General features: G+C 44.4%; 1 protein-coding gene and 1 long non-coding RNA gene across 2 annotated transcripts in view; both read left to right on the top strand.

Moving 5' to 3' along the window:
- LOC132648628 (uncharacterized) overlaps positions 1 to 13,745 on the top strand; it is a 356,879-nt gene that overhangs the window by 168,381 nt on the left and 174,753 nt on the right. The gene's annotated exons all lie outside the window — the stretch shown is intronic.
- LOC132648483 (sentrin-specific protease 2-like) lies at positions 11,958 to 12,677 on the top strand (the record flags this gene model as incomplete). The annotated part of the gene is made up of 1 exon (XM_060370007.1): positions 11,958 to 12,677. A coding segment is annotated over one exon (720 nt), but the record flags the coding sequence as incomplete, so codon positions are not given.

Raw genomic sequence — 13,745 nt, 5'->3', positions numbered from 1 at the left:
CCACTGATAGGGGGGACCTCCTCCCCATTCATCTGATCCTGTTTTATTAGGAATCTTCAGGACTGGCTGCAAAGCCCTCCTCTGTGGCCTAACTGGACTGCTCCTCCCTTCGGGGGTGGGGAGACCAAAGAGCCAGTCATTGAGTTCCTGTTAGAAATAGTCCCTGTTCCCCTCACTTTGGGAAACCAATTGGTTACTGAGCTACCACAGGCTACATCTGAGTGGAGGTTCTAGGTTATATCCATACATGGTCCTTGGTTGAATGTCAGTCTCAGAAAAGACCCTGTGCCCAGATATATTTGGTCCTTGTGGAGCTCCTATCCTTTCCCCATCAGACTAACTCCCCTTCTTTCTTATGATTCCCTGTACTCTGCCAAAGGTTTGGTCATGAGTCTTTGCTTTGAAAACACTGCTAGTTAGAGTCTTTCAGATGCACTCAGTAGACTTCTGTCATACGTTCAATGCACATCCCATCTGTCTTTCTAAATGAGGATTGGTCATCTTACCCCATGTCCGCTCAATTGATTATCTTTTTTAGGTGTATAGATTTCATTATGTTTATCATATCTTATAGGTCTATATAAGTGAGTATATCCCATTTTTGTCTTTCTCCTTCTGGGATATTTCACTCAGAATGATCTTTTCTAGATCCCACCATTTGCCTGCAAATTTCATGATTTCCTCCTTTTTGATTGCTGAGTAGTATTCCATTGTATAAAAATACCACAATTTCTGTACCCATTCCACCGTTGATGGACATCTGGGTTGTTTCCAGGTTCTGGCTATTACAAATAGAGCTGCTATAAACATGGTTGAGCAAGTGTCCTGTTTGTGTACTTGAACAAACTTTGGGTATATACCTAGCAGTGGTATAGCTGGGTCTGGAGGAAGCACTATTCCTATTTGTCTTAGAAAGCGCCAGATAGCTTTCCAGAGTGGTTGTACCAGTTTACATTCCCACCAGCAGTGGAGGAGGGTTCCCCTTTCTCCACAACCTCTCCAGCATGTCTTATCGCTTGAGTTTTTCATCTTGGCCATTTTGATGGGTGTAAGGTGATATCTCAGGGTCGTTTTGATTTGCATTTCCCTGATGGCTAATGAGGATGAGCATTTCTTTAAGTGTTTTTCTGCCATTCGATATTCCTCTGTCGAGAATTCTCTGTTTAGCTCTTTTCCCCATTTTTTAATTGGATGACTTGGTTTGCTGCTTTTCAGCTTCTTTAGTTCTTTGTATATACTGGATATTAGTCCTCTGTCAGATAAAGGGTTAGTGAAGATTCTTTCCCAATCTGTAGGCAGTCGTTTTGTTTTGATGACGGTATCCTTTGCTTTACAGAAACTTTTCAGTTTCATGAGGTCCCATTTATTGATTGTTGCTCTTAGAGCCTGTGCTGTTAGTGTTCTGTTCAGGAAGTTGTCTCCTGTGCCAATGAGTTCTAGGCTGTTCCCCACTTTTTTTTTCCAATTGATTTAGGGTATCTGGTTTTATGTTGAGGTCCTTGATCCACTTTGACTTTAGTTTTGTGCAGGGTGATAAATATGGATCTAATTTCATTTTTCTGCATGTAGACATCCAGTTGGTCCAGCACCATTTGTTGAAGATGCTGTCTTTTTTCCATTGAATGGAATTGGCTTCTTTGTCGAATATCGAGTATTCATAGGTGTGTGGATTTATTTCTGGTTCTTCTATGTGGTTCCATTGATCCTCCTTTCTGTTTCTATGCCAATACCATGCAGTTTTTATTACTTTTGCCCTGTAGTACAGCTTGAGACCAGGAATGGAGATACCTCCAGATGATCTGTTGTCGTACAGGATCATTTTGGAGATTCTGGGTTTTTTGTTTCTCCATATGAAGCTGAGAATCTTTTTTTCAAGGCCTGTAAAGAATTGAGTTGGTATTTTGATGGGAATTGCATTGAATCTGTAGATTGCTTTTGGCAGGATGGCCAATTTCACAATGTTAATCCTACCAATCCATGAGCACGGGAGATCTTTCCATCTTCTGATATCTTCTTCGATTTCTTTCTTCAGAGACTTGAAGTTTTTCTCAAACAGGTCTTTCACTTGCTTGGTTAGAGTCACACCAAGGTACTTTATGTTATTAGTGGCTATTGTGAAGGGTGTTGTTTCCCTAATTTCTTTCTCAGCCTTTTTGTCTTTGGTATATAGGAGGGCTTCTGATTTTTTTGAGTTGATTTTGTATCCTGCCACTTTGCTGAAGGTGTTTATCAGCTGAAGGAGTTCTCTGGTTGAATTTTTGGGGTCGCTCAAGTATACTATCATATCATCTGCAAATAGTGACACTTTGACCTCTTCCTTTCCGATTTGTATCCCCTTGATCTCCTTTAGTTGTCTTATTGCTCTGGCTAGGACTTCAAGTACTATGTTGAAGAGATATGGGGACAATGGACAGCCTTGTCTTGTCCCTGATTTCAGTGGGATTGATTTAAGTTTCTCTCCATTGAGTTTGATGTTAGCTATAGGCTTGCTATATATTGCCTTTACTATGTTTATGTATGTTCCTTGTATCCCTGATCTCTCCAAGACTTTAAACATGAATGGGTGTTGGACTTTGTCAAATGCTTTCTCAGCATCTAAGGAGATGATCATGTGGTTTTTCTCCTTCAGTTTGTTTATGTAGTGGATTACATTGATGGATTTCCATATGTTGAACCACCCTTGCATGCCTGGGATGAAGCCTACTTGGTCATGGTGGATGATATCTTTGATATGTTCTTGGATTCGGTTTGCAAGTATTTTATTGAGTATTTTTGCGTCAATGTTCATAAGAGAGATAGGCCTGAAAGTCATAAGAATTACCAAGATGCTTTGCTTCAGAGTGACCTCACTTTGTGTCCTGTAGGAGAGAACACAGAGTGTTACAGAATATATGAGGCCTGCTCGTTTGGCTCCATTCCTATGGTAGAAGATGTGATGACAGCTGGCCACTGTGGAAACATGTCCAGTCACCACAGCGCTCCTCTGCAGTTACTCAAGGCCATGGGTGCCCCCCTTATCTTCATCAAGGACTGGAAGGAGCTTCCTGCCATTTTAGAAAAGGAGAAGACTAACTTTACAAGAAAAGATTCAAAGAAGAAAAATGTTACTTTACTGGTACCAACACTTCAAAACAGAACTAAAGTGGAAATTTACTAATATTTTAGAATGCTCATTTTTTATGAATAATAAAGGTTAATCATACCTAGTTGTAAGTGTGTGTTCATAAGTGTGAATATGTACAGCACTTGATAAGGTGGCTCCATCAACTCAGTTTCACGGAAGGGACCACATGTTCTCCTTTTTGGCTAATGCTGTATACAAGATCAAAGAAATGGTGATATTTTACTGAGGCTGACCTGGCAAGATACTGACACAGGCAGCCTGAGGGGGTCACAATCAAAGTCACATTTAAGTGGGATTCATTTAAATGGAACTGGAATTCTTCGTTTCATATTTTTTTAAGGTAATGTGAATACCCCATTTTTTTAAAAGATTTATTTATTTATCTATTATGCAGTATTCTGCCTGCATGTGTGCCAGCGGGCCAGAAGAGGGCACCAGATCTCACAATAGATGGTTGTGAGCCACCATGTGATTGCTGGGAATTGAACTCAGTAACTTTAGAAAAGCAGCTAGTGCTTTTAAACTCTGAGCCATCTCTCTAGCCTGGACCTGGGATTCCTATCACCCATGGTGCTGTTGGGGTTTATTCTGTATTTGTACCTGAGAAAAGCAATGTGAGACAAGAGGCTGAACTACTAGAGAGGAATTGTTACCTGAGCCCAGAACAGACTCGGAGGTACAGAGGGCTCAGTGGTGAATCCTAGCTCTGCTGCTAAATAGTATATTAAAAAAAAATCACTACCTGCCTAGGCCTCAGTTTCCTCATCTTTAAAATGTGTTAGTTCCTAGATCCCTGGAATGGAATAACCTCTTATTGAGATGATTATTTAAAATTGCTTAACAGAAGGGCCTCTGGCTTAGGCCTTGTCTTAGTCACTCTTCTGTTGCTGTAAAGAGACACCATGACCAAGGCAGCTTACAAGAGAAAGCCTTTCCCCGGGGGCTTGCTCACAGGTTCGGAGAGTGAGTCCATGGCCACCACGGTGTCACACAGGGTGGCAGGCAGGCATGGGGGTGGAGCGGCAGTGAGGGCTTCCATACTGAGACAGCAACCGAGAGACAAACAGAAAGAGGCCTAAACACTCAAACAGCAGAGCCTATGGGGACAAACTCAAACCACCTCGGCCCTATAGTTGAAGCATCTAGAGGCTAAGAAAGGAGGAGTGCTTCCTCCCAGGGATTGAGACCAGCATAGGTACCGCAGGAAGCATAGTTCTACCTCCTCAGCCACAGCAGCTGAGCAGTTTCTACACACCAACTGCATTTGATCATCGCTATAATCTGTGCCTCTTACTGTTCCTGTTGAGAGAGATGCTGTGTGGCTCAGCTGCCCTCAAACTCATGGTGCCTCCTCTCCTCGACCACCACACTCAGCTTCAACAGACTTTAACAGGAAACATTTTAAAAATGAGAGACAATGCCTTACCCACACTTGATTTCACCAGGGTCTCTGTAATGCAAACTTACCTGGAAGTTGTGATAAGGTATCCCGTGAGAAAGAGTACAAGAGATAACAGGTTTTATTCTGCATTCCAGTCCATCCTGGGGAAGGGATTTCAGGGGGAACCTGGGGTGTTTTGTTTGATCTTGAGAGAATTAAATGCTCATAGTCAGTTTTGCTTAGCTTTTTATTCAGTCCAGGAGCCCAGCCTATGGAATAGAGCCCCATACAAGGTTAAGGTGGGCTTTCCCATGTAGGTAATCCTTCACAGGCGTGCCTACAGGTTTGTCTCCGGATGCCTCTGGCCCCCCACAAGTTGACAACATTAACTACCACTGTGTTCACTCAGCAATCAATATGACATGTTGAGTGTTTGTGGCTTAATATTTCCAAGTTGGGAATTAATCGCTAAAAGTGAGCATTTTGCACACATTCTCACAAGAACCCCATAAGATGACACCAATATTGCCCTAATATTCCTATAATGGAATCTGGAGGCTAAAGATTCTGTAAATCAGACATAACGAGGATGTAATCCCAACACACATCTTCCTGCACCCGGATTGACTCTTCTTTCCCGCTGTCTGCTGTTTCCTGTGGACCTGTAACTCCTTGCCACTGGGAAGCAGGTTCACGCACGCAAGATGAGCACTTCTGATCACGGCTTTATACAGATGGATCTTGTTCCTCACCTGGCCTTCAGTGCCATCATCTTTCTCAGACTTAAGAACCAAACCGACTCCCAAATTTGAAAATGGTGGACAGCTAAAGTCTGGGCCACCTGAAGGCTGGTTCCCACATCAGTCCTGTGTGACTTGGCTCCACCTTGTGGTGGCTGTTTTCTTAGCCCTCTGCTCCTTTCTACCGCCTCCTAATTCACATCTTTTCACTCTTCAGAGGTATGTGATGAGAACTTTGCCTGCTGGTGAGATTCCAGCCCTCTCTGGATAGTTCAAGTTTCCAGAAGCAGAGCTTCCTGTCCCATGTGACCCTTTACCCTTGGTGGAAGTAGAGGTATTCACCATGGCCTGTGGCCAAACATTGTCACTTACAGAAGCATTGCTTGCTTCATTGCCGAGTAATTGAATGGTGTCAGTGTGTGTGTGTGTGTGTGTGTGTGTGTCTGTGTCTGTGTGTGCACTTGCATGTGTATATATGCTTCTATACATGTGAAGGAAATAGGCTGATATCACGTGATCCTCAGCCCCTTTCCACCTCAGCTCTTGTGTCAGGGTCTCCCTCCTAACCTGGGGTGCACCCATTTGGCTAGGTTGATTAGGCAGTGGGGCCCAGGTGTTCACCTGCCGCCTTCCCAGCTGGGAACCTACAGACTCACCCCATCACACTGAGGACTTTTTACATTTGCTGGAGATCCAAACTCATGCTTTCACGGTGGGCGCTTGACCAACTGACCCATCTTTCCAGACTCTGAAACAAATTTTAAAATAGCAAATGGAAATGCACCGTTGGTGCCAAGTTCACATACACGTTCAGACATGCACAGCCGAGCTGCAGTTAAGACTGAGTGCAGGGTAGCACAGCCCTCTTTGTCATGAAAGGAGCAGAAATTTTCATGGAAATGCTCTGCTAGTGCTAATTCTCATCTTGCCCTGCCTGAGTGAGCTCAAGCCTGGGACCAGCAGGAGATCACACAGCCCCCTCCCTTTGCAAGTTTGATTCCAAAATGTCTTTCTTCTAGAATGTAGGCAAGGCCAGGCACATTTTGAGGCTTCATCAAAACAAGATTGAAGAGTTTTGTTTGTACTGAAATGAGTTGATGTTTAAAAAAAACAGAAAAAAAGGGAAAAAAAACTGTTTCTTTTTATTTATTCACTTTCCTGCCAATTGTAGCTCCCTTCCTCCTCTCCTCTTGATCCCACCCCCTCACTCTTTCCCTTGCCCCCCTCCCCTTCTCCTTGGAAAGTGGGAGCCCCCACCATCACCGACCCACGCCAGCATATCAAGTCGCCTTAGGGCTGCATGCACTTACACGTTCAGTGATAGTGTCTGGGATCCAGTCCTGGGACATGTCATAACCAACATCAGAGCACTTTAGAGTCTGTCTTAGACTCAGACACACCACTTTACACTTAAGACGACACTTCTCAGGACCAATGCGCATATGGGGCACAGGGAGATCTCGTCCTTCTTCAGAGGAAAGCCTGAGATGCTGAAGTTCCAGTAAGCTCTGAGGAGGTGTGCTACGAAGGCCATTCTGAGGAGCAAAGACACCATAAGTTCCAAATATTGACTGGGGAAAAAATTTCTCCAGGTGAGTCTACTCATGTGAAGCTCAGAACTAAAGCACATCAAGAGTTTTACTACCTGAATGCCCATGATGGTGCTGACAAGACAGTTTTCATTGAACACATCTCTAAAAACTAATTGTTTCTTCAGTACAAGACAGAAAAAAAAAGATAAAGTAAATGGGCAGGTACAGATAAAGCTGGGATTACAAGCACCAGGTGGCATTGCCCTTATCTCATGCCTTCCTAACTTTTTGTTTCATTGTTGCTACAGCAGGCCTGGGGTCAGAAGGATTGTCCACTGGGTAATAGTGCTGGTCAGGTGAGCCTATGAACCTGAGATGTAGCCTTGGGATCCAGCATGCAATGAGGCTCAGCTTCTAAAGCTTGTCCTCTGGCCTCCACAAATACACAATGGGACACATTCATGCACTCATACATGTATGCACACACACACACGCACACACACACACACACACTGTACACACCTATGCTCTCTACAAACATACTCTGTCCACATACTCTCTCTCTTGCTAAATGATAATTTAAAATAGAAAAACTTAAAACTAAATCAGGCTTGTAGAATTGTGGTGTGTCCACCAGGAAAAACTGCTTGGACACAGGGTTCAAGCTGATAGAAAATATTAATGAGCTGGCAACTACACTGAGCACTCAGGATCCTAGGGTAGCCCTCAGCTTTTCTCAAGGTGAGCTTTTAAGCACAAAACCCATAACCTGTGTCTGAGGTCTGTCTTCCCCTCCTTTTGCTCGCATCCCAGACTTGGGAAACCATCATTGTATTCTTCTCTTCCATGAACCAGAGATTTTCAGATTATCTTATCTCACAGAGGTGAGATAATACAACATTTATCAGGTTTATTTCACTTGACATACCTTATCCATGTTCAGCCATAATTTTTCTTCATATGAAAATTCTTCCATTGTGTGTATGTCATGTATGATGAGTAATCTCGGGTTGTCAACTTGATCACATCTGGAATCAACTAAAACTCAAGCACCTGGGCACATCTGTCAGGAATTTTCTTTTCTTTTCTTTTTTTATTTTAGAACCTTCTTTTTCTTTTGCTTTTTTTTTTTAACTTTCTAAAAAGATTTTCGAAATTATACTATAATTACATTTCTCCCTTCCTTTTCCTCCCTCCACACCCTGGCATTTCCCCTCCCTACTGTGCTTCAGATCCATGGCCTCCTCTCATTTCATTAATTGTTATGGCATTGCAAATATGTATATCAGTATGCATATTCCCAAATATAACCTGCTAAGTCCATAAAACATTGCTGGTGTGAGGAGCTTCCAGGAGGCTGTTCTGCACTGGGCATCTAATCGGTGTACCCTCCATGAAGCTGGCCCCGGTCAAACGGGATTTTCCTGGACTGGGTCATTTGAGAGGGATCCTTTGGGGTCAGATGACCCACCCTAAATTTGGGCCACACCTTCCAGTGGAAGCCTGCATAAAAGATCCTGGAAGAAGGGAGTCTTTGTCTTTTGTCTGCTCACTCTCCCTCTGTCTGGCAAGTTCATCCATCTTGCTGCTGAGGCATTTCTTCACTGGCATTACAGCCTACTTCTTTGGGATTTCAACATACACTGAGGACCAGCTTAGACAGCCAGCTTTGTAGACTGAACAAACTACGGGGATCTTGAAGCTGGTAGGGATTAAACCGTGGCCTTTGTTTATGCAAGGCATACACTCAGTAATTGCTGATCTACAACCTCCCTTCCTATATCCTGTATTTTATCATTCGGGGCTCTTTGTATCCAAGGCTGACTGTGAAATCCCCACGTTGCTTAAGATGACCTTGAACTTGTGGTTCTCCTGCCTCTGCTTCCAGAGCGCTAGGAGAAGAGGCGTGCCCCATCACATGCATTTGTGTGTGGTCTGGGAAGCAAACCCAGGGTTCTTATTTGCTGGGCCAAGCGTTCCACCAAGTGAGCTCCACTCCACTCCAGCCCAGGTCTGCTGCCCCACAACTCAGCCCACACATGCTGACTTCTTTGAGCAAGCCTGCACACAGGCACACACACACATATGCACACATGTACACACGTGAACACAGACAAACACACACCAGAAGCTACAGAAAGAAAGAACACAAGGTTAAATGTCAAAAATGTCAAACTGTGTCCAGAACATGAAGTGGGGTTTGGAAAGGCAGCTGAGACGGCCATTCTTGACTGTCAACTGGATTCCAGTTATCTGGTATTATGTAAAACCCCAAAATGAAAAGGCACACCTGTGAGGGATTCCTTGCTTAATTTTAATCCGCATCTTTGAAGAGGGAAGCCGAGCCTCTAATCCAAGCCACACCTTCCGCTAGAAGCCTCTATAAAAGGCGCTGGAACTAGGGAGCTTTTGCTATTTGCCTGTTACTGCCTCGCTGAGAAGAAGTCCATTACTTCACTGTCCTTGCAGTCTACTTGTGTAGAATTCTGGCCTTTACTGAAGACCAGCTGAGACATCCACACTCATGGACTGAAAAACTACTGGACTTTTGGACCTTCCATTCATAGGCAGCCATCTCTGGACTAGCTGGACTTCAGCCTGTAAGTCATCTATCTAAACTCATCTATCTATCTGTCTGTCTGTCTGTCTATCTATCTATCTATCTATCTATCTATCTATCTATCTATCTATCTATCTATCTATCTATCTATCTATCTATCTATCGTGTGTGTGTGTTCTGTTACTCTCTAGATCCCTGACTAAGCCTGCCAGCCTTGTAAACAAGGGGTGCCCAGTTGTCCACATGCTTTGGTTCTGCCCTTGCGGTTCTCTGCTCTGAGAAGCTCCTTTGGTTAAGAGAGGAAGGCAGGAAAGAGCTGAGAGGCGCGCTCTTCTCTGTGGTTTCTCTCTGCCCTCTTGTGGCGGTTGCCTGAATTTGCAGGGTGAGAGGCACAGCCATTCCACAGTGATCCACTAGGATAAAAGGCCGCTGTCTTCGCTCACCTTTCAGAGTTTATTGCAGTTCGGTCATTTATTTGTGTTGAGGGCGCGGCAACTGCTGGCTTGCCACAGCACATGTGGAGGTCGGAGAATAATTCGGGTGACTGGGTTCTGTCTTTTTATCTTGTGTGACTCAGGAATTGCCCTGAACTGGTCAGAGTTGCCAGTGAGCAGCTAACCGGGCTGAGCCATCTCCTTGGTCCTCCGTTCTGTTTGGCAACGATCAAATCAAATATAATCTACAAAGCTTCGCCACTGATCAATCACATGTTATATGAGTTTTATGGAGATATGGTTATGTATCTAGATTTTTGGGAGTGAGAAAAGCAGCCACAAGCAGGTTTAAACTCATGGTTTGGCCTCCTTCTTTCAAGGTTTAAGGACATAGAAGCTTCTCAAACTATTTCTAAAAGCTTTTACAAGGGATAACTATCTTTTCATTCATTACATTTTTTTTTCTAATTTTGTTTTGTACATTTTAGCAGTGATTTTTACTTAGTTCTCTGGTACACTGTTTCTCTGGAAAAAAAAAAGAGAGAGAAATTGGCTTAGTACAAATCCTAGGTTTTATTTTTTTAAGATTTATTTTTAATGTGTATGAGTGTTTTACTTTCACATGTGTAAGAGCAGTGTGTGTGTGGGTTTCCTGCTTAAAGCCAGAAGAGAGTGTCAGCTCCCCTGGCACTGGAGTTACAGCTGATTGTAAGCTGCAAAGACAGGGCTAGGAATCAAAGTGTGGTCTTCTAGAAAAGCATCACTCTTTACCACGGAGCCATATCTGCTGAGTCATCCTAAAAAGATCTCTCCAGCCAAGCAGTGGTGCTGCCGCTTTTAATCCCAGCACTTGGGGGTTTTTACATTTATTTATTCATGATATGTGCTGAACTTCTGCTCCTCTGAGTTCTTACTGATCTTGGGTTTGCTTCAGCCAGCAGGAGTTCCAACAGGAATTCCAGGAATGAAAACAAGCTTTAAGACCCTAGACCTGGGGATAGTGGGCAGGGCCTCCATTCACCAATGAATGTTGCCCTGGTGCATAAAACCACATCATAACCAGCTTGTGGAAACTGGCCTTCCAGAGCCTTGGTGACAGTGGAGGGAGGCACACAGTAGTCTTGCTTCTAACGTGTGTTGACTGCTGTCTTTGGCTGAAAGTCTCTGACACTCATTGTGATTTCCACAATTTCAGGTTCTACAGAGGCTCCTTGTGCCCTAGAGCGATCCTTCTCCCTCAGTAGGGAAAAACAAAAGGCAGAGTCAGAACTCCAATGACCTTTCTATAGCGGGACTGAGGAAATGCCACCTGAAAGACAAGATTAGAGAAGATCAGCTATGTGAGAAGTGTCCTTTGACACTGCCACCTCCTTCTGTCTTGGTGGCCTAACTGACCCCAGCGCCAAAAGAAACCTGTGCTCTTCCCCTGTGGATTCTGACCTTGAACCACCATGTCTGGTGTGGATAAGACATCTCCCAGTTGACTAAAGGACCCTTCAGCCATCAAGGGGACAACCCAAGAACTCCCACAGAACGCCCAGCTGACCTGCACTTTGACTTGGACATCAGAAAGCTGTGTTGCGGCCGGCAGCCAACACCTGGGCAAAGACAATCCAAGTAGTCCCTCTATAAGGCAGCCTTGCAAGCAGGGTAAAAGAATGAGCCCTGAACAGCCAGAGAAAGGCCAGAAGAGGAAATGCCAAGAAGACAAAGAGGATGATGTGTGGTCCGAAGAGCCAGTCCAGTCCTGGAAGAAGCTGAAACAGGAACAGCATGAAACAGAGCTTGGGGATGAAGAGCCTGACAAGAGCCGAATATGGACACCCCAGGAAAAGGGTCCATTACAGCTAATGGCCCCAGAGTGTGCCAAAGGCCCTGAGGAAGAGGCTGTGACTGAGGAGTCTGTGGGTGGAGGCCAGGGTCTCAAGCCCCCCCACAGCAACAGGGAGGAAGAAGTTGAGAAACACCACAATGAAAAGTGCCCAGGGCTGTTGGAACTCCTCCAACCTCACGTCCCTGTGAGCTCTGGCCCTCACAGCACTCACACAAGCACCATGGACACCTCCAAGACTCTCAAAGGTTGTGCTGAAGGGCAGAATCATGAATCGGAAACACCTCAAATCTACACAGACAGTGTCAGTAATGGCATGCCCAAAAGCAAAGTGTCAACACCTGAGGTCAAGAAAAAGGCTCTTGAAGACCAAGAGAAGGGCAGAGGGCTGGACTGTGCTCCTGATATCACAGTAGACATGGAGAAAGAAATCGGCAGTGTGCTAGGCCCTGGGTCAAAAGATGAGTTCTTGAGCTGTGTCTTCAAACTGCAAATGACTCGAGGAGACCTGTGGACCCTAAGGAACACCCAGTGGCTCAACGACAAAGTCATCAATTTTTACATGAATCTTCTCATGGAAAGAAATCAAAGTCAAGGCTACCCGGCACTTCACGCATTTAATACCTTCTTTTACACCAAGTTAAAGTCTGGTGGCTACAGGTCAGTCAGAAGATGGACCCGGGCAGTAAACATCTTTGCAAAGGAACTTCTCCTGGTCCCAGTTCACCTGGCCATGCACTGGAGCCTGGTGGTCACAGACCTAAGAAAGAAGAGTATTGTCTACCTGGACTCCTTGGGACAGAAGAGACCCGACATCCTTGAGCTGCTTTTCTGCTATCTGCGGGAGGAGAGCAAAGCGAGAAGGAACAGCGACCTGAGCCCTGTGGAGTGGAAGCAACACAGCATGTCGGCAGAGGAGATTCCTCAGCAGCTGAACGGGGGCGACTGCGGCGTGTTCGCCTGTAAATATGCAGATTACATTTCCAGGGGCCAGCCCATCACCTTCTCCCAGCAGCACATGCCTCTGTTCAGGAAGAAGATGGTGTGGGAGATCCTGCACCAGCGCTTACTGTAGCAGCGCCCCCTGGCGGCCACTGCGAGGCAGCTGCTCCGAGCTCTTTCCCAGGTGAGGCTAAGGACTGCAGGTACTGGGTGTGGAAGAGCCTTGAACAAGTTCTGAGTGTAAAGACTGCGGCCAGGACAGCCATGGCTGCACAGACAAACCCTGTCGGGACAGAAACAACAACAACAGAAGACACGTGTGCCCACCGAAAGTCAGAAACTATCCGGCCTGCACAGCGCATGCTCACAAGCACGTGGCTTTCAAGATTTATCTGTGACTGAGGTGGATGCTGGATTGAATTTTGCTGTTCTTGTTCACAAGTTTTAGCTAACTGGCAGTGGACGACTTCCGGTGCTTTTCGGCCTTTCGTTCTCGACTGCTTGTTTGCATTAGTTATTACTGAAAGGAAGGCCACCAGTTGCCTGTCTCCGAGTGAATCTCCGGTTGCTTCCGGTACTGTGTGCTACCACAGAAGTGTCACAGTGTGCTGCTGTTCACGGGACCCGAGCAATCCAGGAGAAGTAAGAAACGCACCGGAGGCATCTCAAAATACTTCCCAGCCTGGAAGTAAAGACACCTATTTTATTCTCCGAAGAGGAGTAACTAATGCTAGATGTGCATTGTAAACCCGGGACTCCTTGAAGCCTCACCCTCCTGAGGGCTGTACTAAACTGTTTATTCCAAAAAAATAAATATATATTTATATATATATATATGTAAATAAACAAATATTTATATATAAATAAAAATATCTTTTATATATTATATATAAATATATATATTCTCAAGCTATTTTTGAAGATGTTTTCTTTGTATATATTAAGCTGAAATTTAATATGTCATGTTAATATTTATATTCTGTCACCTTAGCCCCACTATTGGTATAGACTTAATATATTTAGTGTGAATATTGCCAACTACATGATAATCTATTTTTATACAGGAAACTTTAATTTTTTATTAGCAGTAAATCTTACATTTGTGTTGTTATTCAATAAAGTTTTTATTTAATAAAGTTTGGAGTTTTTTGAACATACTTCTCAAGATCCTGTGCCTGATGTTCCTTGCATGGTGTAGTGA

This window comes from Meriones unguiculatus, chromosome 17 (genome assembly GCF_030254825.1).
Source record: "Meriones unguiculatus strain TT.TT164.6M chromosome 17, Bangor_MerUng_6.1, whole genome shotgun sequence".
Lineage (NCBI taxonomy): Eukaryota > Metazoa > Chordata > Mammalia > Rodentia > Muridae > Meriones > Meriones unguiculatus.
Note: the sequence above shows the minus strand (reverse complement) of the source record. Positions and strands in the feature narration are given on the sequence as shown.